The 24,907-nt window shown below is 45.0% G+C and overlaps 1 protein-coding gene and 1 non-coding gene across 6 annotated transcripts in view; both read left to right on the top strand.

Moving 5' to 3' along the window:
- The window catches only part of FN1 (fibronectin 1), a 70,074-nt gene extending 50,855 nt beyond the window's left edge, over nucleotides 1-19,219 (top strand). For 2 of the 5 annotated variants that reach the window (XM_063933161.1, XM_063933164.1), the window contains 17 exons: nucleotides 311-475; nucleotides 560-715; nucleotides 967-1,080; nucleotides 2,707-2,976; nucleotides 3,720-3,907; nucleotides 4,230-4,317; nucleotides 4,587-4,763; nucleotides 4,880-4,969; nucleotides 5,091-5,270; nucleotides 5,857-5,946; nucleotides 6,600-7,027; nucleotides 7,756-7,894; nucleotides 7,997-8,164; nucleotides 8,418-8,537; nucleotides 16,364-16,470; nucleotides 16,780-16,881; nucleotides 17,475-19,219. In XM_063933161.1, the coding sequence (XP_063789231.1) occupies nucleotides 311-475; nucleotides 560-715; nucleotides 967-1,080; nucleotides 2,707-2,976; nucleotides 3,720-3,907; nucleotides 4,230-4,317; nucleotides 4,587-4,763; nucleotides 4,880-4,969; nucleotides 5,091-5,270; nucleotides 5,857-5,946; nucleotides 6,600-7,027; nucleotides 7,756-7,894; nucleotides 7,997-8,164; nucleotides 8,418-8,537; nucleotides 16,364-16,470; nucleotides 16,780-16,881; nucleotides 17,475-17,555 (2,663 nt within the window). In that variant the 3' untranslated portion in view covers nucleotides 17,556-19,219. The remainder of the gene's footprint in view (nucleotides 1-310; nucleotides 476-559; nucleotides 716-966; nucleotides 1,081-2,706; nucleotides 2,977-3,719; nucleotides 3,908-4,229; nucleotides 4,318-4,586; nucleotides 4,764-4,879; nucleotides 4,970-5,090; nucleotides 5,271-5,856; nucleotides 5,947-6,599; nucleotides 7,028-7,755; nucleotides 7,895-7,996; nucleotides 8,165-8,417; nucleotides 8,538-16,363; nucleotides 16,471-16,779; nucleotides 16,882-17,474) is intronic. The other 3 variants (XM_063933163.1, XM_063933165.1, XM_063933162.1) reach the window with 2 other exon arrangements.
- A 3,431-nt stretch (nucleotides 19,220-22,650) lies between these two features.
- Nucleotides 22,651-22,757, top strand: LOC134946948 (U6 spliceosomal RNA). Its single transcript, XR_010182494.1, has one exon. It is a non-coding gene; the product is annotated as a U6 spliceosomal RNA (small nuclear RNA).
- The last annotated feature ends 2,150 nt before the right edge of the window (nucleotides 22,758-24,907 follow it).

Here is a 24,907-nt window from a genome sequence, read left to right as displayed (position 1 = left end):
GGCTTCACATTCAAAATATATGCAGTCACTTCAGAGAGATGATTGTTGCATCTGCCTTGGGTACCTTCCAGTTCCAGCTTTTTAATATTGCCCCGATGCACCACAATAGTTAACATTGTGCCTATACATTACTGTATAATCAAAAACCAAGTTCCATTTGTTAAGATATATTGTGACACCTCAAACTCCATCAAAATGGCACCTGATGCTGACAACAATGTTGATTGACTTGCCCTGACATGAATATCCTATTCTGATTTTATAAAATTATATACCTGAAACTTATGTTTTGATCTCGTTCTATATACAGATGGTCACGGTCCAGTTGAGGAGTTTACAGTGCCCGGGACTGTCAACACTGCAACTATCAAAGATCTGAAACCAGGCATAAACTACACAATCACTGTATATGCTGTAACTGGCCGAGGAGATAGTCCTGCCACAAGCAAGCCAGTCACGATCACTTATTCCACAGGTAGATATGGTCAAGCATGTACCTTGCAGACCTGGAACCTCTGTTTGAAGTAAAATGTCCTAAATGTGGCTACACTTTCTACAGGAGTATACCAGCCTATTGAGATGAAGGTGATTGAAGTTCAGGATCAAAGCATCCACGTCCAGTGGACTCCATCCCAAGGCCCAGTCACTGGTTATAGGGTCACTAGTGTACCCAAAAGTGGTTATGGAGAAACTGTTACCCATGTTGTACCTTCAGGTAAGTACGTAGTATATTTGTGTGCGTGTTGGTCAGAGATGGGCTTCCTGTGTCTCCACGGGAGGGCCTGACACTCATGTCCTTCACAGTGGGGAGAAGTTCTGGTGCCAGTAGATCATTTTAGTCTCTTGGTCCTTTGTAAAGGTGCAGGAATTGAGTTTCACAAAACCAATACAGTGATCTTTTAAATGCAAAGCAGTTAAGCTGTGGGGAAAGAGCCCCTAATATGGACTTTCTCTGCTCTTTCACAGACCAAACAGAGATGACCATTGTGGGACTTCAGCCAACCGTTGAGTATGTGGTGAGCGTGTACGCACAAGGTGCAAATGGAGAGAGTGAGCCACTAGTGGAAACTGCTGTCACAAGTACGTTTGCCTCCCTGTTGGGGATGGGTGTTTTTTTTTTTTTTTTTTTTTATATTCTTGATTGTCATCTAGGATAAGGTTTCCACATTTAGCTACCTCCAGATGGAATAAAATGACATTCTCTTAACAGTGATACTGAGCATAATAGACCAGCCTTCTGAAACTGACCTTGTTCTCCAAAAACAGTATCTGAGACGTGTGTGCAATTCACTTATGAAACATGCATTGCCACTCCTCCCTCACATGGAGATCTCTCCAGCCTTCTGGTATACATTTATAAGTTTGCCTTAATCAATGAAACCACGTCCTCGCTAATGCTTCTAGTTACATGGCAAAGCCATTGGTGTGGCAGGTCTCAATAGATTGAGCTGTCTTCTGTGCGCTAATCTCCAATTATTACACTGTAGTCCAAGCTCTGGTTAGTACTAGCTGTTGCTTTCTACAAACTAATTTGTCTTTGCTTCATTGAATATAGCTGCTAATTGCATTCAGTATTGATGCTGTTCTGGATTTAATCAACTATTTGGGTGTTTGACAAGCCAGCTGTTGCTGAACTGCAGACGCCTCCTTTAGCTTGGAAGGTTTTGAGTAGGGTTCCCCAAACTGTCCTCAGGGCCCCCTAACAGTTCTTGTTTGAGCACAGATGTTTAAATAAAAATGACAGCGACTATTTAAGTGATCTGTGCTAAAGATCCGGACCTGCACCGCTTTCAGATCTGTAATGCTGGGCCGCACACGGGAATTGGAAACTGGTCCTTCCCGGGTGCGACCTGGCGTTGGACCCTGAGAACTCGCTGCCCGGCATATTGCTGGTTTGGTTGCCATCGGTGGCAGGGACCGTGATGTCATCGGGAGTGGCCCCAGGAGATGAAATCATCTCTGCACCGCCTCTCTCTATGATGTGAACGGGTACCGTGTTGAATCAACCCAGGAAACCCGTTCACACTGCCCCTGACCCGGTTAAAAGCCCAGGAATAACCTTTCTTTATTCCCGGGTTGAATTACCAGGTCAGGCGACCTGGGAATTTGGGACTGACCCTTTCACACCGCACAGTGATTAGCGACGACCCGGCAATATACAGTGTCCATGCCGGATTATTTGTGTGGTGTAAAAGGTGTATTGGGGGGGGGGGGGGGGGGGGGGGGGGTGCCGAGGACGGAACCTGGATACACTGGTTTAGAGCAACAGCTGGCGTGTTTGACTGAACTCTTCTAGAGCGCTTGCAACGAATATTTAGTCGGTGATTCTAATCTCTAGTTTTATTGATTTTTTAAGCAGCCTTAGATTGCTTTTCTGGCACCCGAATGATAAGGTTATTTAACTCCTCCATTTCTTATGGTCTTCCTGCTTTACAGGAAAAAGTACGGCACACGGACGGAAACCTTGTGCAGTGTAATCAGGATTTGGAGGGGTTAAATGAGATTTTGCCAAATTTGCTCTAAACGCTGCTTTCATGTCTATCCTAAAAAGCTGATTAAGCAAAGGTGGAACCTGTTCACTGCCAGGAGGCCGAGCAAAGTATTAGCCGTGCCCCCTGGTTGTGAAAGCGTTGCCACTTTTCCCTGCTGCCGCTTCTGCTGCTTGTCTTTGCCGCTAACTGCTTTCATGGTTAATTTGCCTAACAGACATTGACCGACCCAAAGGACTGACATTCCCAGAAGTGGGTGTTGATTCAATTAGACTGGCCTGGGAAATCCCAGAGGGGCAGGTTACTGGTTACAGAGTGACCTACTCCAGCCCCGTGGATGGCATCCGAGAGTTGTTTCCTGCCCCAGAGGGAGATGATGACACTGCGGAACTGCATGGCCTCAGGCCAGGCACAGAGTACACTGTAAGCATCGTGGCATTGCACGATGACATGGAGAGCAAGCCCCTGATTGGAGTCCACAGTACAGGTATCTGGGGCGCATGGCACGATCATTTTTCATCACCTTTTATAGGTCGTGTATATTAAATGTCTTCACTGGTGTCCAATTGCCCTTTTATCTCTGCATATTCCTTCTTCTTCCTTCCTCCTCCGACGAGATGTATTAAGGCATAGAGAGAGAGTACCAGTCAGTTCGCTCCAAACTGCCATGTCACAGGCTGTGTTTGAAAAATGACAGGCGCTGAATCTCTCTCTCTCTCTCTCTCTCTCTCTCTCTCTCTCTCTCTCTCTCTCTCTCTCTCTCTCTCTCTCTCTCTCTCTCTCTCTCTCTCTCTCTCTCTCTCTCTCTCTCTCTCTCTCTCTCTCTCTCTCTCTCTCTCTCTCTCTCTCTCTCTCCCCCTCTCTCTTTTTACCACTTTCCAAGGCTTAGTACGTCTGCCCATCAAACTTGTATCAAATAACTGAAGGAACATTATTGAAGGCTTCCTTGAACCTATATTTTCTGTGTATTCCATTTGGAATTTCACTGCATGGTATATTACGCTTTTTGTCTTGTGTAATGCATGTCCACATATTCTCTATTCGATTTGCTACAGACTAATATATAGTGCCAATCTTTTTGCAAAGCAAAAGCAACCTGGTTTTTCCACTGCAAAAAAATTGGCATTAAACTGCGCAAATCTCACACTCCGTTACTTGGATCGTCTGGCTTTTTTTTTTTTTTTTTTTTTAATTCTCTGGTATCTTTGTTAATGATTTTGCTTCTTGCAGCAATTCCTGCTCCAACAAATCTACAGTTCACCCAGATATCTCCCAGTGGATTTACAGTGAGCTGGCACGCACCAACCGTACAACTCACTGGTTACCGTGTGCATGTGAGCCCCAAGGAGAAAACTGGGCCCATGAAAGAGGTTGATCTACTACCTGGAACAACTGTCACCACCATGACTGGCCTGATGGTGAGTGCCAGTAGGAAGTCTTGTTAGAACAAAATGTGCATTTATGACCAGTCTAACAGAGTACAGATTGTTTGATTTGGAAGAGGGGGGGGGGGGGGTCAAAAATTTTAGCAAGGCTCCTTTCCATTATGTATGTTCCTTATATGCCAATAAGGACACAAGTGCATGTGCACAGGGGGTGGAATGCCCAGAAACGAACCTCTAAGACCACCTGCACTTATACAAACTGAAAGTAGACTTGGGGAGATTTTGGGTCCATTTCTATCTAGGTCAACCAAATATATATATATTAAAATACATTGTGTACCGATTTCTTCTCCAGGTTGCCACCAAGTATGATGTGACTGTATATGCTGTAAAGGATGGCCTAATGAGTCCACCACTGCAAGGCATAATATCTACCAGCGAGAGTAAGTAACAGACACCAGTTATAATAATTCATAACGCATTGCTTCAAGACATTTCATGACCTGATTGGACTTGAAGAGCCTTCAAATAGATCTGTATGGAAAGTACTTCTTTGGGGGGGGCCTTTGTAGTGTGTATTTGTTTTTTTATTGGGGGGGGTGAGGGGGTGATGGCAGAGTCCTGGTGGTTGGGGTTCTCCCCCCATAATTAGTTATGTTCCTGTTGTGAATGGATCCATGATTGTCTTACTGGCCTCTTGGACTTCTTATAGATGTAAGCCCTCCTCGCCGTCCACGTGTCACAGATGTTACAGAGACCACCATTACTCTTACCTGGCGCACAAAAACAGAAACTATCACTGGCTTCCTGATTGAGGCTCTTCCCAGTGGGGGGCAGACACCCATCCAAAGAGTGATTCAACCGGATGTGAGGACTTTCACAGTCACCGGTAGGATTGCAAGCTTCGCTAACCGTTCTACACCATCACACTTGTAGGATTACCAGATGTACTGCTGGGTCTATAGAGATGTCCCTGGCTTACAATACGCTCTATTGTGTTTCCAGGTCTGCAGCCCGGAACCGATTACAAGATCTCTCTGTACACACTGAATGGCAACACACGCAGCTCTCCTGTTGTAGTTGATGCATCCACAGGTAAATGTCTCACTATAAGCAGGGGGGTACTGCAGACCTCTACATTAAGGTGGATATGTCTTGCGAATTACACTATATTTGCTTGTTTAAAACCCTATCATTATCCTCTTCATCTTTCCAGCTGTGGACAGCCCTTACAACCTGCGTTTCTTGACCAGCACACCCAACTCCCTGCTCTTCTCCTGGCAACCTCCCCGCTCCCGTATTACAGGCTACATCATTAAGTATGAGCGAGTTGGAGGCGTGCCTAAAGAACATTTGCCCCGCCTACCAGCGGGAACCACTGAAGCCACAATCACCAGTGAGTGCTTTAGGATTGCTAGTAAACACACATTGTATGGAACATTGTGTCTGTGCATCAACAGACTTTATTGGGCTGGCTCATTATGCGAGCATAACTTTTTTGTGACTCTACTATATAATGAATGGCATAAAGTACAGAAACTAAACGGCAAGAGATCAGATACTCTTATTAAAACCATTTACATGTGGCCATATTGTGATCTGCACAATGGGGTCAGGGGACAGGTTGTGAGATAGATATATATATAATTTGTATTTTATTTTGTACTTTTTTTTTTTTTTTTGGAACCTCATGCTGCCTAAATTGCAGTTTATTCTGGGAGAGAACCTCACTCACTACTTGCTAACACCTGTATAGTGTACAAGAGGAATTAGTAGTGCAAGGTTATCCTGACCAGATAATGTGTGCGGTTCCGATGCTAGTTGCAAAAGTTCAACAAACGGGCACTAGCTTTCGGATCGCTGCCAATGTATGTTCTTTATTAGCCCAAACATACAGGAGCTGCATTGACGTATTACATTTGTCTTATGCTTACAATCATCATCCTTCTTTTTTTTTTTTTTTTCTTTTTCCTTCTCATTAGACCTGGAGCCCGGTGTAGAATACATAATTCATATTATTGCTGTGAGGAATAACCAGAAGAGTGAGCCTCTGATTGGACGGAAAAGGACAGGTATACTATAATAGGAGGAAGTTATTTTCCCTTCATTAAACCTGTTTTTTTTACTTCTATACTCCTGAAGAACTGCAGTCGCTTTTAGCTACAGCTTGTGGTTTAATTTCTTAACTCATGCACCAATCGGCTTTGAACATAAAACAAATGATGTGTGTGGTGTCTTGCTACCTAATTTTATGTAATGATGGCTTATATGTATTTAAAGGAAAGACTATAGTTAAAATATGTTGCTTCTACAGGAGTACATTTTCTAATTATTCTAAAGGATTCCATAACTTGGTATGGAAACGTAGACAAGTCATGAATAATTTCCTTCTGATAAAGAAACCAAGCATTTAAAAAATAAAAAAAAAGGCCATTCTTTCCAATTGTATGAAACTTAATACATTGCGGAATACTAAACTGGATTTTCTAATGAAGTAACTTATATTTTTTTTAACTGCTTTATTTCACTGTAATTTTAAATATTAATTTGTGCTTACACATCTGAAGGATCAATTACCATTAAGTAACTGACATGTTGCACATGACTTTTCCTAGGGGATAGATTTTGAAAGGCCAGGGAATCAACTGTTTGCATACAACAAATCATTGCTTCTGCATGCTTTTAATTAATGCTTTGCTTTTATCGCTCCTAACGCTTTGGCTAGATGAGGTTCCCCTACTGGTAACCCTCCCTCACCCTGGCCAAGGCCCCGAAATTCTCGATGTACCCTCGGAAGTAGAGAGAACACCATTCATCTCCCAGACAACGTTTGACAATGGTAATGGTATCAAACTTCCTGGCTCTGTAGGACCACCCAGCACCGACCAAGAATGGAAAATCATTGAGGAATATTACACTAATAGACCTTTGGTGCCCACAACTCCTGTGCCCGGGAGACATGTGGATGGTAGACGCCCTGTGAACAGAGGAGACATGGATGGACATCACCCTCATAGTATTGGACCTCTGCACAATGACACTGGAATACAGGAGGTGGCATCACAAACTACTATTTCATGGAGACCCCTGCTGGAGACATCTGAATACGTCATCTCCTGCCATCCTGTAGGTCATGAAGAAGCTCCTCTAGAGGTAATTTTGTTTGCGTATAAGTGACCTACAGATCACAAGCACTGTTCAATAATGCTGTACAATTTTTATTGATTTTTTTTTTGCTGGTCCTAAATGACCTGAGGATGATTCTGGACAAAATGTATTCTCTTTCATTAAGGCAGGGTGTACTAGGTCAAGCACAACCTAGGCATAGAGAAGGCACTCCCAAGAACACTCCTGTCACAAACTTCATATTTTTTAGTTTTGATTTTTTTTTTCCCTTCAGAGTGTGTGGTGTGTATTTTTATTTTTTTTGCCTTCTTCCCAGAAGTCATAAGTTGGGCACGGAAACCAGTTTCGTAAAAAAATGGGGGTTGCCTCCAAGAAATTGTGCTAGCCAGACAAGTGATGCTACAGTATATAGCTTCAGTAGTACGTTTAGGGGCAGATGTACTAAGCCTTGGAGGGAGATAAAAACCAACCAACCAGCTCCTGTCCTTTTTAAAACACCGCCTGTAACATGGCAGTTAGGAGCTAATTAGCCGGTACTTTCTCTCGAAGTTATTTGCCTCTCTCCAAGGCTTACTACATCTTCTATTTAAGAGTCCAAGTGGCAGATTTGATATTAAGACTTCTCATATCGGCACATATGCCACTTGGGTCAACAGAACCCAGTCTGCAGTTACTGCATCCAGTAGAAAGTTCTGACCCTTTGCCTATGTGACCCTGTGCCAGTGAAATATTGACATTCCTGTTTGTCTTTACAGTTTAGGGTCCCTGGTACCTCCACCAGTGCCACCCTGAATGGTCTCACCCGTGGATCAACATATAATATTATTGTGGAGGCACTGAAAGGACTAAATAGGCACAAGATTTTGGAGGAATTGGTGACGGTTGGCAATGTTGGTAAGCATATAAGGAATTGGTTCTAAAGTAGAAGTGCTGCTATTGTATTTAGGTTACAATTGTTGATTAGGATGTATCTCCTGACTGTATGTTCTGGATCAGTTGTCACCGATGGAGTACTGCAACCTGTTGAGGATACCTGTTACGACCCATTCAGTACGGCCTATTACTCAGTCGGACAGGAGTGGGAACGAATGTCAGAGTCTGGATTTAAGCTGTGGTGTAAGTGTCTGGGATACGGAAGCGGACACTTCAGATGCGATTCATCAAGTGAGTATGAGAGCCTGTTTTTTATCATGCTTTGCTGAACTGTACATAGCACTGTCAACTGGTACCCTACGTTAAATAATGATGACTTGGTCTTCCTGATGTGAAAATCCTAGCAATCCAAAATGGATGATGTGGCTTCTAGAGCGAGAAGACAAACGTCACCTGCTGTAATACACTTTACTTGTGCCTCATGATCTGGAGAAAGAACTTTGTTTTATCAATATAACACCTTAAACCGCTGCCATTGTTTCAGAATGGTGCTATGACAATGGCGTTAACTACAGGATTGGGGAGAAATGGGACCGCCAGGCAGAGAGCGGACAGATGATGAGCTGCACATGCCATGGAAACGGAAAATCCACTTGTGAACCTCGTAAGTAATTGAACACTACGCAGTGTTATAAATCGGGCATACAGTACATTGCACAGAGGGAGCCTAAACAGGAACAAGGAGTTCTATGAATCTGGAGATGCTTCTGGCTTATTACTAGTCACCATTGAAGATAGATCTTCAAACAGGCTTATTTTCTTTATGTCCAGCTTTACGTTCAGTAACCCACATTTGCCTTAGCTTTGCTTATGAGAATCTCTCCATTACAATCCAGTTAAGTAGATGTGATTTGAAATATGTATGTTTCTGGTTTGGGGTATTTTTTCTTTTTCTTTCTTTCGTTTTCTTTTTTTCTGTCTTTTTTTCTCTGTCCTCCATCTGGGGGACGCTGCGCCGTTACTTGTGGGTTAGAGGTGTGTGGTAGTGGAGTTTGGCACAGAACTATCAAAAGCTGACTCCTCCCCCCTCTAACCCCTCCCATCTCCTTCCTGCTCAGCCCTGTTCAGTTTTAGTTTTGTGCCTGTGGGGTACAGACAGTTTTTATTTCTCTTTAGGTTTTTTTTTTTTTTTTTCACAAATACCTAGTCCCTGTTTACAGGTGACGGGTATAACAGTGGAAGGGGTTAGTATCCCATTCCAGACTGCTGCATGGAGGCCACTATACCTTGGTCACTGGGGCCTTCAGAGAGAGAAGAAAGCAGCATCAGGTACTGGACAGCCACAATCTGTCATTGACAGTATTGGGCTGTCCCTATTTTCCTATTACTAATGGAGAATTTATTCTTATCTAAACATTGTTCCCCCGCCGCTACCAGCCCCCCCCCCCCCCCCCCCCCCCACCGGAGCGCGCGACCATCCACAGACAGCCCGGATGGCTGAACTGGGGTGGAATGTGATGTGGAGGACTGTGGTTAGGTCCGGGAGGGTGTTATTCACTCCCTGGACCGTGGCTGTGCTGCCGTGACAACCGCTCTGTGTAGCGGCGCACGGGAGCCGAACTTCCGGTTTTGACGGAGAGTGAGAGGAGTGATGTCAGGCGGGCAGAGCCGTCTTCCCGCTCAGCTCTGCCCGCGCGCTGCTGGTCACGGCGCCATCTTCTCTGCCTGCAGACAGGGGGACGCTGTGCTACGGAGGGGGATTACATACACAAAACCGCAAGTATAAAAGGGGGGGGGGATCACAGTGTCTCCTCTAGTCCGGTGGGCTAAAGCAGCATGTTAACAGAAACATAAGCACATTCTCGTGGGTTTGAATCTCAGAGATATTTGTTAACAAACTTGGGGGACAGGACATAGTACACCAGAGTAAAGGATGACCAGCAAGCCAGAGAAACCTACAAAGGGAAAAACAACCTCAGTGGTTTATTTCTCATGTTCACAATGTGGCACAAAGCTGGCTAAGGGGAGTGCTGATGCAGGGACCCTCTGTACATCATGCTCGGGTGCACCAGCGGCAGATCAGCAGGCCAGATCCACAGATCAGTCAATGCCCCCTTGGGTCAAGGCCATGGTGGATGCAATTTCAGATTTGCGTCCGTCAAGGTCGGAAGCAGCTTTGGCCCAGACTCAGGTGGAACCGCTGTGGGCCCAGAATATGGGAAAGTGTCTCACTGATTTGACTCAGTCTGTAAATAAATTTGTAAATTCGGCCAGTAGTTCGGCGGCTTCTAAGCGAACGCAGCCGTTGCCCGCTATTGCATTTCCGGGAGAGGAGTTGGATACTCTGACATCTCCATTGGAAGAAGGGGAGGTAGATCCTGAATGGGACGAAAATTCGGCTTGGGAAGATGAGGATTTATCTACTAGTTCAGGTGTTAGGCTACTAATCGAAGCCATTCGTCAGACCCTTAATATTCAGGATGAGGCAGTAGCCGAGACTTCTTCCTCTTTCTTCAAACGACAGAAGAGACAGGTTACTGCCTTCCCTTCTTATTCGCACTTTGCGGATATTTTAAAAGAACCCTGGCTAAAACCGGATTCGCGTTTCCAAGCTCCTAAAAAGTTAAAATTTCTATATCCTTTTACAGAGGAGGATACAAAATTTTGGGAAACTGCCCCAAAGGTAGACGCTCCTATTTCGCATTTAGCAAAAGCTACGGTTATTCCGTCAGTACAGTCTGTGACTTTAAAAGACTCTACCGATAGGAAGATAGAAGCATTACTAAAATCTATGTTTTCCTTATCAGGTGTCTCTCTCCGTCCAGTTCTGGCGAGTGCCTGGGTGCTTAAAGCCGTTGATGAGTGGCTTGCACAGGTTGTATCTGGGATGCAGTCAGACGATCCGTCGGAGGCCATTCAATTAGCAGAACAGATTTCTGAGGCCCTTACTTACGTGGGTGAAGCCTTATTGGATTCGGTGGCGCTACAGTCCCGTGTTTCTGCCTTAACAGTATCCGCAAGACGATCTCTTTGGCTTAGGGTTTGGAATGCTGATTCGGACTCAAAGCAGACCTTGACGGCAGTTCCTTTTTGAAGGCGAATTTCTCTTTGGATCAGTTAAAGAAGATAATTTCAGATACTACGGGAGGAAAGAGCCCTTTCCTTCCGTCGGCTCCTAACAAACCAAAACCTACAAGATTTCGGTCCTTTCGTACGCAGGGCAGAGGTAACTTCCAGTCCTTTCGACCCTTCTCCAGATTTCCACGGAGGGGATCATTCAGAGGTAGAGGATCTCAGGCTACTCGCAGACCGGCCAGTAAGCCTGCCGACAAGCCTGAGGCATGACGCTTCGGGCCCTCTGGAGGGATCAATACAGGTTGGGGCTCGTTTACTTCACTTCAGAGAAGTGTGGCTCCTATCGAAACCAGATCGGTGGGTTATAGGGGTCATTTCCAGAGGATATATGTTGGATTTCGAAGAGACAGTCCCAACCCGACTATTTGTCACACCTCTCCCAGACGACCCCTCCAGACGTCAAGCTCTCCTTCAGGCAACAGCAACATTATTACAAAATGGAGTAATCCTTCCGGTCCCAGCTCCTCAGAGAGGTCGGGGCTTTTACTCGGGTCTTTTTCTCGTAGACAAGCCGGACGGTTCGTTTCGACCCATTCTAAATCTAAAAGCTCTCAATCCGTACCTTTCATCCCAAAAATTCAGGATGGAATCCATTCGCTCCATTATCGCAGCCATGGAGCCAGGGGAATATTTGGCTTCAATAGACATAAAGGACGCATACCTACATATTCCAATTTGGACAGGACATCCATCCCTTCTGAGATTTGCAGTAGGTCCGTGGCATTTTCAGTTTCGGGCCCTTCCCTTTGGTCTCTCTACGGCTCCCCGGGTTTTTACGAAGGTCCTGGGTCATGTCGTCGCAGTTCTCCGTTGCAAAGGGGTCAACATCACCCCATACTTGGACGACCTGTTGATCAAGGCCCCGTCACCGGAGATTCTCACTCAGAACCTGCGTCTAACGATAGAGACTCTACAGTCGTTCGGGTGGATAATCAATTTTCCAAAGTCGTCTTTACTCCCGTCACAGAAAATGGTTTTTCTGGGTCTTCTATTCGACACCAACAGCCAGAAGGTGTTTCTTCCTACAGACAAGATTCAGGACTTACAAGCCAGAATCAGAACCCTGTTAAAATTGCCGGCAGTGTCAGTCCTCGGATGCATGCAGGTACTGGGCAAGATGGTGTCCTCATTCGAGGCAGTTCCATACGCCAGATTCCACGCCCGACCTCTTCAAGCTCAGATTCTCCACTGTTGGACTCGGACGGATTCACGTCTCGAACTGCAGTTGATACGCTTGTCGATAAGAACTCGTCAGTCGCTCTACTGGTGGCTTCACAGTCACAATCTGAGGAAGGGTGCGCCGTTCACGGTCTGGTCTTGGATGATGGTAACCACGGACGCAAGCCTCAGCGGTTGGGGAGCAGTGTTCCAGACTCATCATTTACAGGGGCGCTGGAGCAATCAAGAGTCAAAACTACAAATCAACATTCTGGAATTGAGAGCGATCCGATATGCTCTCATTCGGATTCAGACCATGGTGCAGGGCCATCCAGTTCGGGTGCAATCCGACAATGCCACGGCAGTGGCTTACATCAACAAACAGGGAGGAACTCGCAGCTGGTCCGCAATGAGAGAGGTTGCTCAGATTCTCACGTGGGCGGAGCATTGGATTCCCGTGATTTCAGCAATTCACATTCCGGGAGTCGAAAACTGGGAAGCAGATTTTTTGAGTCGTCACACGATTCATCCGGGAGAATGGGAACTTCACCAGGAAGTGTTTCTTTCTCTAGTGGATCGCTGGGGAATGCCAGACATAGACCTGATGGCGTCACGCCTCAACAAAAAACTTCCGGTTTACGGATCAAGAACTCAGGATCCTCAAGCATTTCTGATCGATGCACTAACAGCTCCGTGGCAATTTCAGCTGGGTTACGTGTTCCCACCAATTCCACTGCGCCCACGTCTACTCCAACGCATTCGGCGAGAAGGCCTTGCAGTAATTCTGGTGGCTCCGGATTGGCCGCGCCGACAGTGGTACACTCTTCTAAGCAGCATGGTCGTCGGAGATCCCTTTCGCCTCCCTCTGCGACCAGATCTTCTTCTTCTTCAAGGACCTTGTCGCCACCCAGATTTAAATCGGCTGGCTTTGACGGCTTGGTTCTTGAATCCAACATTCTGAAGGCAAAGGGTCTTTCTCGTGCGGTTGTTCAGACAATGACTCGGGCTAGAAAGCCGGTGACTTCTGGCATTTACCATAGAGTATGGCGTATTTACATTGCTTGGTGCGAGAAAAGGAACTTGACTCCGCATTTGTTTAGACTTCCTCGCCTGCTCTCCTTTCTCCAGGAGGGTCTTGACAAAGGTTTAAAACTTTCTTCCCTGAAGGGTCAGGTTTCGGCCTTGTCGGTCCTTTTTCAAAAGAAATTAGCAATCATCCCAGAGGTTCAAACATTCCTGCAGGGAGTACTTCGAATTCAACCACCTTTTGTTCCTCCGATTCCTCCCTGGGATTTAAACTTGGTACTTAAGGCTCTTCAAAAGTCTCCATTTGAACCTCTAGAATCTGTGGAACTACGTTATCTAACACAAAAAGTTGTTTTTCTTTTGGCGATTGCCTCAGCTAGACGAGTGTCTGAGTTGGCGGCTCTTTCTTGCAGGCCGCCCTTGTTAGTGTTTCATGAAAATCGGGTGGTGCTGCGGACAAAGCCTTCATTTCTTCCAAAGGTTGTTTCAGCATTCCATTTAAATCAGGACATCGTTCTTCCAGCTTTTAATCCGTCGTCATCTCAGGGGGAGGATTCCCATTTGGCTCTCTTGGATGTTGTTCGGGCCTTACGTATTTATTTGTCTCGCACGGAGTCTTTCCGTCGTACGGATTCCTTGCTGGTATTGATTGATGCTCCCAAACGAGGTTGGCCTGCCTCTAAGAACACTGTGGCCCGTTGGGTAACTTCGGCCATCAGACAGGCTTACGTGTCCTCAAACGTTTCGGTTCCTGACTCAATTAGGGCTCATTCGACTAGAGCAGTTGGAGCGTCTTGGGCTGTTCGCAGTGGTGCATCTGTTGAGCAACTATGCAGGGCGGCGACCTGGTCGTCAGTCCATACGTTCAAAGTTTTACCGGTTTCATACTTTTGGTTTGGAGACTGCCTCTGTTGGGCGTCGTATTTTACAGACGGCTATGCCGTCAACGTCTCCCTCCTCTCATTAGCTTGCTTTGGGAAGTCCCACAAGTAACGGCGCAGCGTCCCCCAGATGGAGGACAGAGAAATTGGGATTTTTGTTTACTTACCGTAAAATCTCTTTCTCTGAGTCCATCTGGGGGACGCTGCGATCCCTCCCATAGTTTGTCTGGTTTAATTGGTTAATTTTTTATTCTGGTCTATCTCCTTTGGCTTGGCTAAACGTTAACTGAACAGGGCTGAGCAGGAAGGAGATGGGAGGGGTTAGAGGGGGGAGGAGTCGGCTTTTGATAGTTCTGTGCCAAACTCCACTACCACACACCTCTAACCCACAAGTAACGGCGCAGCGTCCCCCAGATGGACTCCGAGAGAGATTTTACGGTAAGTAAACAAAAATCCCAATTTTTTCTAGCGCTGTGCTAACTCCCCTCTTCAAACAGGCATAAGTTTAACTATTCCTCAGGCTTTGTGCCTAGTTGCAAGGTGCAATAAAAAAGCCATTGGTATTTTAGCACTTTAGGAGCTCGTTTCGGAGTCTGATGCGGAAGTGTCTTTTGCCAGACGCACATCTGTGACTTGATACAAACGCCGCAGCAAAGCCTTTCTCTGTACATCCATGTCTCCCACTTCCAACGTCCGTGGAAATACCAGTTGGTGCATCTTTTAGATGCCATGTCCACACTTGTGCCAGCCTTATGGCAGGGGGAGATTTTCTCTTGGATTGTGGCCTCCTAGGTGAGCGATTAAGTGTCTGTGTATGCAAAGGCTGTAGAGACACTTAAAAAAGAAAGGAGAGCAGTCCCGATCTCTGGTAGCATAATATCCTCTGCTATATCCTTGGAGAATATAGGATATTGACACAACTCCTGGGACTGATACAGTAAGAGGGACATTGTGTATTACACTAGCAGGATTTGTTGACTTCTCTTTTGAGTCATACTGAGTTGCAGCTAGGGTGCATGTCACGTTGTTGTTGTTGTTGTTGTTGTTGTTGTTTTTTTTTAATTTATTTTTTAATAGACTTTTTAGAGACACTACCATAAGGCAGCCTGTCTGTGTGTTTAGCCACCTCCCAATCAACAACCGGGAATACACAGTACATTTTCAATGTACTATTCCATGCGTGTCTGCAATCACAACTGTGACTCTATACAAATAAAGCTGGACAACTAAGTCATTTTACACACTGGGGTCATCACCCTTCACACCGGACCCTAGTCTTCCAGCTTTACGTGGGCGTTTGGAGATTATGGGGTCTATTTACTGAGCCTTGGATCCAGATAAAGTACCAGCCAATCAGCTCCTGTCATTTTTCAAACACAGCTCATGACTGGCAGTTAGGAGCTGATTGGCTGGAACTTTATCTGGATCCAATCAGCTCCTAACTGCCAGTCATGAGCTGTGTTTGAAAAATGACGGGAGCTGATTGGCTGGTACTTTATCTCCGATCAGCTCATAACTGTCATTTTTCAAACACAGCTTATGATTGGCTGGTGCTTTATCTCCGTCCACTTTATCTCCATTCAGGGCTTAGTAAATATACCCCTAAATTATCTCCAAGCGCTACTGTTCCCTGCCAATGCTTTTCTTTTAGGGTTGTTGTGTGTTTTTTTTTTTTTTTTTTTGCCATCAAGACTTGGGTCGCACCTTTCATATTTAAGACTGGTTTAGTATGGTAGGCCGGCGGTCAGGCTCCCGGCGACCAGCATACCGGCGCCGGGAGCCCGACCGCTGGCTTACCGACAGTGTGGCGAGCGCAAATGAGCCCCTTGCGGGCTCGCCACGCTGCGGGCACGGTGGCGCGCGCCACGCTATTTTATTCTCCCTCCAGGGGGGTCGTGGACCCCCACGAGGGAGAATAAGTGTCGGTATACCGGCTGTCGGGATTCAGGCGCCGGTATACTGTGCACCGGGATACGGACAGCTGGCATACTGAAGACCACCCATTTAAGACTGGTTGTAAGTCGTTGGAAAAATCCTAATAGCGACCAGGGCGCTGGGTGGATGTGCATTCAGGTGCGAAAACCCATTTTTTTTTTTTTTTTTTTTTTTGGCTTATGTCTGAAATAGGTAGATTGTAAATTCACAGTATATGCCTGTGACCACTCTGTATATTCACAGTATATGCCTGTGACCACTCTGTATATTCACAGTATATGCCTGTGACCACTCTGAGTGCTCCTGCCTGTAACTCCTTACTAGAGAGCTTATTTCCTGTCTCTTCCACTTACAGATGAAGCTACCTGCTATGATGAAGGGAAAATGTATAATGTTGGGGAGCAGTGGCAAAAGGAATACCTGGGTGCGATCTGCTCATGTACTTGTTACGGAGGACAACAGGTGAGTGTTTTGCACTTGAATAAATAGTATAATAAAATGCTGCATTCTTTTCTATTCAAACAATTGTGAGCAGTGCGGGTCCATTTGGCCAAGGTATGGTCTCCAGTGTTGCAGTGAAGCCAGAATGACGCCTAAAGCGCATCCTGAGCCTCAGCCTTTCTCATTGGAGTAAAGATATATATATATATATTTTTGTTGCTTACGTTCTTGCATTGTTAATCTCCAATCCTAACTGCTGTCGTGAGGATGACCTGCTAGAAGGCTGATTCACTGGTTTTAAAAGAAACCTTTTTTTGCTTGTTCTAACAGGGATGGCGCTGTGATAACTGCCGAAGACCAGGTGCCGCAGTTACTCCCAATACTGCTGGGCACACCGTTTCAGAATTCACAAAAACATTCCATTCAAACTACGTAAGTATTACTGGAGTATTATAGACCTTAATCACTGCGTTTTCATCCCATGGGACCACACCGCACACCTCACAACTTTTGCAGGCTGGGAGGAGTGACCAATGCACATGCCTAAGTCGTGCTCACGAATTTTGGGGGACGTGGCCCTCTGTCGCAGAACTTCCTCGTTCTCGCATGCACACAGCGTCTTGTCTATTCAGTCAGAGAGGGTCTCACAACTGCCCCCACCCATTCCCCATCGCCGGGACATTGCGACCTGTGCGTGGGACTGTCTTGCCAAAATCGGCATAAGTGCATGAGATGTGTTGACGTGATCCTGCTATACAGACGCTATGCAGGTAATCTAAGTAAGGCCACATCTCAGAAGGAAAAGTGAGCTAGCATTTTATATGGAGGCGTTTTTTCTCTTATCAGATGAGGAGGACTTGAATAGTATAAAGGACTCTCCCTCATCCTCTGCTTCCGTTACTATTCACTTCTCAGTTCTGTGCTTCTGCTTGACATGAGGCCTACTATTCTTTAAAAGAGGTTGTGACATTGTTACATTTTCTCTTAAATTTTTAATTGTCCTGGTCCCAATCTTCCTCCTGCAGAATGTGAAATGTCCCATTGAGTGCTTCCTTCCACTCGGCCTCCAAGCAGATGCAGAACATTCCAAGAGGATCAACAACTAAGTTGCCGTCTCATACCACAAAAGAATGCATTAAGCTGACCTAGCGGAGCAGCAAATTGGATGCCTCCTCTGACTGGCAAATAATACAGAACGCTTCAAAATTCATCGGAAGTACTTCATTCCGTTCAGTATTTAATGATTGTAATGTTTTTGCTTAAACTGATCTGGGAAACAAAAGGGAAATACTATGTGTTTTTTTTTTTTTTTTTTTTTTTTTTTTTTTGTTAAATGGTTTTTATTGTGTTTTTAATACTGGGCAAGAAGGAAAAAGATCCTGTGTGAACGTGCCCCTTTTTTTTTTTTTTTTTTTTTTAATCTAGGGAATTTTGCAGTGTATTCCGGTGGTTGATGCACTGCAAGGGGCTTTGGCATCGGTGGGGTTAAAGATGCCATAAGCCAAAAGGGACCAATTCTGCATATTTTATGTTACTAGTGCGGCATAAAACTTGCTGCTTCTGACACTGTCTTTTTACCGTATGCACAATTTTAAAATCCCCCTCCCCCCTGCACAATCCTTACTAATACCTGACCTTCCTTCAGTGTTATTTATCAATGTCTGCTGCATCTTTGAAATGATTCTCTCTCCTCTACTATGGAAAAATAATTCTGAAATCTAGAAAGTGATGGCAGTTGAATCTGATGTAATTAATTTTTATTTTTTTTTTCCGATAATTTTTTTTTTTTTTTTTTTTTTTTTTTTACTGTGTGCCAAAGCTTTTACTACTGTGGAAAGATTACTCTTTTAATAAAAATCTTTAAAACTACTGGTGTAGTGGTTTTTTTTTTTTTTTAAATATGCTAATTACAATGCTTGTATATTTCCACACAGATACTTCTGCATAAATGTTAAATCCTTTCATAGCTGATGCTTTTCTTGCACCTGTGCTTAGTCTGTTTTTATGCAATATCGATACAAATTCATAAATTTTCTTGAGTCCAAATTTTCTGGAAACCGCATAGTTTATCTCTACACACTGTAAAGCATGGGTCTTAAACCTGTGGCCCTCCAGCTGCTGCAAGACTACATATCCCTTCATGCCCTCCACAGTTTTGCTATTAAGGCATGGTAAAACTGAGGCATGGCATGCTGGAATGTGTGGTTACCCAGGTGCTGGAGGGCCACAGGTTGAAGACCCATGTTGTAAAGCAGTGATTTGAAACCTCTGGCACTCCAGCTGTTGAACTATACATCCCAGCATGCCCTATTACAGTTTTAGCATGGCCAAATTGCAGAACTGTAGCAGGGCATGCTGGGATATGTAGTTAAACAGCTGGAGTGCCAAAGGTTCCCCATCACTGCTGTAAAGAAACGGTTCTTTAAAATGGCCAGTTACCCGGGACTGTACTGGAATTGGTCTGTCTCCTGAATGCATTCTTTGGGACACCCAAATGTCCTGGTTTAGTGGGGAGAGGTGGCTGCGGTCACTAATGCTGCTTTCACATCGCAAAACCTGCTTTTGAAACTGTTCTTTAAACGGTTCTTAAAACGGGTCTGAGCAGTTAAACCCCCTTCACATCGCATGTTGTAACCAGTATATTACCATTTCATTACCGTTTTGGTACCTTTCACACTGAACCCGTTTCACTCATAGAAAACAGTGGTTGTCATTATAAATGGACTTTTCTGGCCCACACATTATTATTAAATTATTAATTATTAAATAATGAATTATTAATAATTTGGATAGTAGTACGATGGAACCCAGCAGCTTGAAGCCTTTTAACCATGTTTTTATATATGAGTGCATCCTTCACTGTCCCAGTTATTGGTCTGCAGATTTCCTCATCCCCTCTGATTCTTAGCAGCTCCCTCACCTCTTCATCACTCCAAGTTGCCACTGTATAATATATTTGCAGTAAGAAAACGCTTCTAAACCCACTCTCATGTGTCTCATGTGTTTTTCCTCCAGCTTCCTGCTTCTGCCTGGTGACATCACACATGGAGACAGCCTATCACCTCCTGTGGCTTGGAAATACCGTTTCAGAGCCTTTCACACTGCAGTGAAACGGTTCTGAACCGGGTAGGACCCTGCTTTTTAACCGTTTCAAAATACCAGTATTTTGAAAACTGTAAATTCAAGGTGGCCCTTTCACACCGCAGCTAGAACCGTTTAGGAAGGCTGAAAAATCGGCAATTTACCGGGTTAAAGCTGCGGTGTGAAAGGGGTATAAGGGTGGTCTGGAGTCTGATCTGCCAGTAACTGTCTGCCAATCACACACGAGTACCCGGCAGATTGAGCGGGTTTGAACAGCCACTCACCTGCCATGCTAATCACCTGGGTGTGGGGCGGATTGTTTGGCTGTGCTCTGACAAATCAGGGGTCATGGATGCCTGTGAGTGGCCGTTGCATTGGTTTGTGTTGCGAGTTCATGCTGGAAGTGAGGTGACTGGACAGCTGCGTGCAGGAGGTTGGTGAATAGGCATCAGTCAGGCTGATCAGTGTTACAAGTGTAAAAGATGTGTGAAAAATGCTACATAACTAAACGTGTTAAAAATAACTAAGGTGGTGATGCCCCAAAGTGGTCCAGCCAGAGCAATCCAAGGAGCCCCACGCCCCAAAAGTTCACCCCAAACTTCCTTTCTATATAATTGAAAGGATTTTACCTACGGCTTTTGTGCAGTCAGCATGTGCTAGTTCCCTGTTTTAAAAAGCCTGAGAGCCAGGGAGTAGGGTGCAAATCCAGAATGAGGGTGTCCCAAGCCCTCAGGTGTGTATACACATAATATAGAATATATTGTGGAGAGGGGGCCTGGACTGTGTGTTTTCTATTTATGTAGCATTTCTTTTTCATCCACTAGGGGTCACTGGAGTACTCTTGGGGATATGGACGGCGTAGCAGAAACAAAGGCACTGAATATTTAAATTTAGAACTCTCCACCCCTCCATATCCCAGAGTACCTCAGTGTACGACCCCAGTGTTTTTTCCGTGCTCAAAGCACTAACAACGGCTTGTGGGATTCCCACACTTGGTGGAAGATTTTTTATTAATTTTTCATTTTTATTTTTTAATTTTTATTTTACTATACATCCCTTCCCAGTTTATTGAAAAACATGGGTCCGGGATAGTGCCGCTGCAACAGCGCATGGCGTGTCGGTCCTCACAAAGCGCACCCTCACAGGCCCACTGGCCTGCAACAGCTCGACGGAACTTACATAAAGAAGCCCCGTCACAGCCATAAAAAAGTGATCAAAGAGCTGGACGGAGCTTACAGAAAGAAGCCCCGTCACAGCCATGAAAGGATCAAGCTGGACGGAGCTTACAGATAGAAGCCCCGTCGCAGCTACGCCCGGAGAGCTCTGAACTTAGACGTCGCATAAGGTATGCTGGGGAAAACGGGGCGGTCAGCGCAGGCGGCCGCCCCGCTGTGTGGTGTGCGATTCAGAAAGGGGTGGTCAGCTCCCGCTGCCGCCCGAGGTGGGGGGACATTGTAGCGCTTAGCGCACGCCGCTGCTCCACTTAGCGCCCGTTCCGCCGCTGGTCTCCCCATTCAGCACGGCCACAGTCTTCAGCAGTCGGTGAAATCCTCAGTGCAGGCCCCCGCTGATCTGCTCAGAGGCCGCCGGCCGCCGCAGCTCTCTCGCGGTGGGGTCCGTTACACCGCTCAGTACAGCGCCAACAGGGCGCCGGCATCGCTCCCTGCAGTGAGCGTCCCAGCTCACCGCTAACATCAGAGACGGAGACCCAGTCAGCGGGGCTCTCACATAGAAACCCGGGCAGCTTGCCTAGCAACACTCCGGCCAGCCGATTTCTGCTGCCCGGTGTTATGGTCCTTAGCCTCCCTGCAATAACTCCCCAGCTCCCCGCTGAGACACAGCGCTACAGGGAGTACAGGAGAAGGGGGAGGGAGTGGGGGACCTGGCAGATACTGCATGGCTGCAGCTGCCAGAGGCAATAAGTGTAATAGGCTGTTGAGCCTATATATATATATATATATATATATATATATATATATATATATATATATATATATATATATATATATATATATATATATTTATGTATAAAAGTTATTAATATTAACATATTAAAGGCAGGGCTTATATTAAAGGTCATCTGCCTGTGATGTTCTTGTAACCTGCATGTGCTGTGATTATCAGTGTATATTAGACTGATTATCATGGGCAGCAGATATTGTATTTTCTCCTATGAATTACAAGGGAAGCATGGCATGGGGGCCATTTTTAATCATGTTTCCTGTTGCTGCCATAATTCCAGAACATTCCTACACTACATCTCTTCGCCACCGGAGGCGCAGGGGTGTTAGTGGAAAAAAATTTGGGTCAGGTTTCACATAGGCATGTAAACTGTATTTAGCCATAAATATATTTATCCATAAGTGTGTGTGTGTGTGTGTGTGTATATGTATGTATGTATGTATGTATGTATATATATATATATATATATATATATATATATATATAGATATTACGTACTTTAAGTCTGTCCTTTGGCTATTGTGGTGTCTGTCTGTATAAGCATACAACACAGACTAAATATAAGGTTTACTATAATATCGGTACATAAATCTACCGCAAAGTCTGTTGGTTTGTACGTGTCCAATCAGATCCTATGTTAAGCATAATCTCGACGAGCGGTAAGAGCGGAGTCTCCAAAGTTACTCCGCAAGCTCTAACAAAGGATTTTCAGTCCTGTTACTTTATATGGTCTTATAATTTAATCTGACAATTATACAAACCTCACAGCGGTACCTACCACTGAGAAGGGTACATTAAACCAGCAGTCAGATAGTGCGGGGGTTTGACAACCATACATTGCTAATAGCAGAAGACTAACATCTAATCTGTCGATTTTCCCAAACAACAGATTTTCAATGAGTTATTAGTTAAAATATCTGACTAACAGTTAACTCTATTTACCCGTTCTAAATGGGACAATACGTCATTGGTGAATTCGTCTGTGACAAACATTATAAACATGGGTCACTAGACGCTTTATGTATCTAAACAATGACGATCACTGTTAATAAAAGAGTATCTCTGTAAAGCTTCGGCTAACACGAATCTAGCTTTTCATCGTCGTTAGTTTCACCAAAACAAGGCTAGAACTTGTTTAATGCTAATTTGATATTCACAGTGCTCGCTTCGGCAGCACATATACTAAAATTGGAACGTTACAGAGAATATTAGCATAGCCCCTGCGCAAGGATGACACGCAAATTCGTGAAGCGTTCCATAACAAAATATTACCCGACGTATAATTCCTTTAGACTTCAGTTTTTTTTTCAAGGCTGTGGTACAAAAACAGTCACGACTTGTAACGACATGGTGCTAAGGTCAACAAGCCAGTGGCTTAACGGCCTCTTAGGTCATTTAGCATTAGGTCATTTAGCATTTCCAATTGTGGAAGCGCGCCGTTACACGTGACATTTGCCGGGTTTCCAAACATCCACTCATGGATGTATCAGCTACTTACATCTGCTGGTTTCAGCTGTGTTTTATTTCAACACCAGGTACACCAACAGAGTCAGGGTTAATTATTCCCCTCTGTTTGGGGTAGCGAGGCCGAAGGGCTCCGTCGCAGTCTCAATCAGCAAGTCACTTACTACAGTTGGAAATGGATTTACTGCAGTTAGTACTTGCATAGTTGAAGCCACAAGATTGCAGGATTATGCTTGATCTTCACAATGCGTATTTACCCATTTCCGGGTTGGTCACCGCATCACAGGTTCTTGCGTTTTGCAATACGCCACAACCATTATCCATTTCAGGTTCTACCGTTTGGCCCATTGTCAGCGCCTCGGGTATTCACCAAGGTGATGTTGGGGCAATAGCTCATTTCAGAGCCCTAGCGGTGACAATCGTTACATATTTAGACGATCTGCTCATAAGAACTCTGTCTCAACAGAAGTTCATCTTACTTGCGCTACTAACGTACACCACGGTAGCAGGTCAAGTTCGAAAACAATCGCATCTAATTCCGTCTAAACGACTTCAGTCCTACCTGTAGGTAAGATTATAAATACGGTAAATCAAAGAGATTTACCTACTACACCAGCAAGAACAAATATACCAGCTAGTACAATTCGTGCAAAAGCCACGCACACTAGCGGTACATTGGTGTATTCGCCTATTAGGAACAATGATGTGTTTTCAAAGCGCTGCAACAATGATGTTTTTTTTTTTTTTCACAGCGTTTTAGTTCGCTGGGTTTTCAGGGCGAGGGTGTATATACTGTACTCTGGACGAGAGTCTCAGAGGTTGAGGAGTTGTAGTGACAAAGATCAGCGACAGGGGTTCTAAAACGGATCACGACAGATTGCGGTCTATAAATGTCCTGGAACTCCGTGCAATTTACAATGCACTACATGCTTCGTTTTCAGTCTGTCCAAGTGCAGTCAGACAACGCAACGGGAGTTGCATACAAGGGAGGACCGAGAAGCCGCATGGCAATACGGCAGGTAGTTCGAATCCTCAAATTGCCCAGAACACCATTAGGTGATGTTGTCTACGGGGATCATTCCGGGAGTGGACATCTGTTAGACAGATGATCTCACCCCTCGGGATTTTTATCCATAAAACTGGGCATTTAATCCACAGGTGTTTCATAGGTGAATCCACAAGTGGGGTTATCCTCAGGTATACATGATGGCATCTCGCCACAATTACAAACGCTCAGTATGTGTACAGAGCGAAAGATCACAAAAGCAGTGGCAGTGGAGGTCTCGCATTCGTGTGGTCATACAGCTTCGTGTATCTGCCTCCACCATTTTCCTCTGCTCTTTTTCTCTCTCTCCGTTGCTAAAACGGATCATAAGACAGTTCGTCACAGTCATACTAGTGATATCTCATGGATTTCGGAGAGCTTGTTTCTTGAAGCTCCAAAGAATACTTGCACACGATCTTGGGCCCCTCATAATACGTCCAACCTGTTACAACAGGGACCGTTCGTTGACCCCTATTCATGTACCGCGGCTGCGGTTGATGGGGTGGGGGTTCAGACCACCCTCTTACGAAAATACATAGGGCATTACAGTATTCGTATACCAACCATGTTATGTTATGAGCTAGGAACCCGCTTACGGCAGCTCATTATTACACAATTTGGTGTGCCTATATAGGTGGGTGTGAAGCTCAGAAGTTTCCGACATCATCTTTTAAGTTACCCGTATTCTGTTATTTACAGACGGGGTGGGATGGAGAACTGCGTTTATCTGCACTAAAGGTGCAGGTATCTGTGTGGTCAATTTATTTACACAGACGTTTGAATCTATTGCGTCGGTACACACCTTTCTACAAGGTGTCATCAAAGTGCAGCCTCCATTTATCCCACCTACAGCGCCAGGCGACTTGAAGCTGGGTTCAGATTTCTTACAGTTTTCATATTTTTGAA

This window comes from Pseudophryne corroboree, chromosome 7 (assembly GCF_028390025.1).
Source record: "Pseudophryne corroboree isolate aPseCor3 chromosome 7, aPseCor3.hap2, whole genome shotgun sequence".
Classification (NCBI taxonomy): Eukaryota; Metazoa; Chordata; class Amphibia; order Anura; family Myobatrachidae; genus Pseudophryne; species Pseudophryne corroboree.
This window is presented reverse-complemented; position numbering and strand designations above follow the sequence as displayed.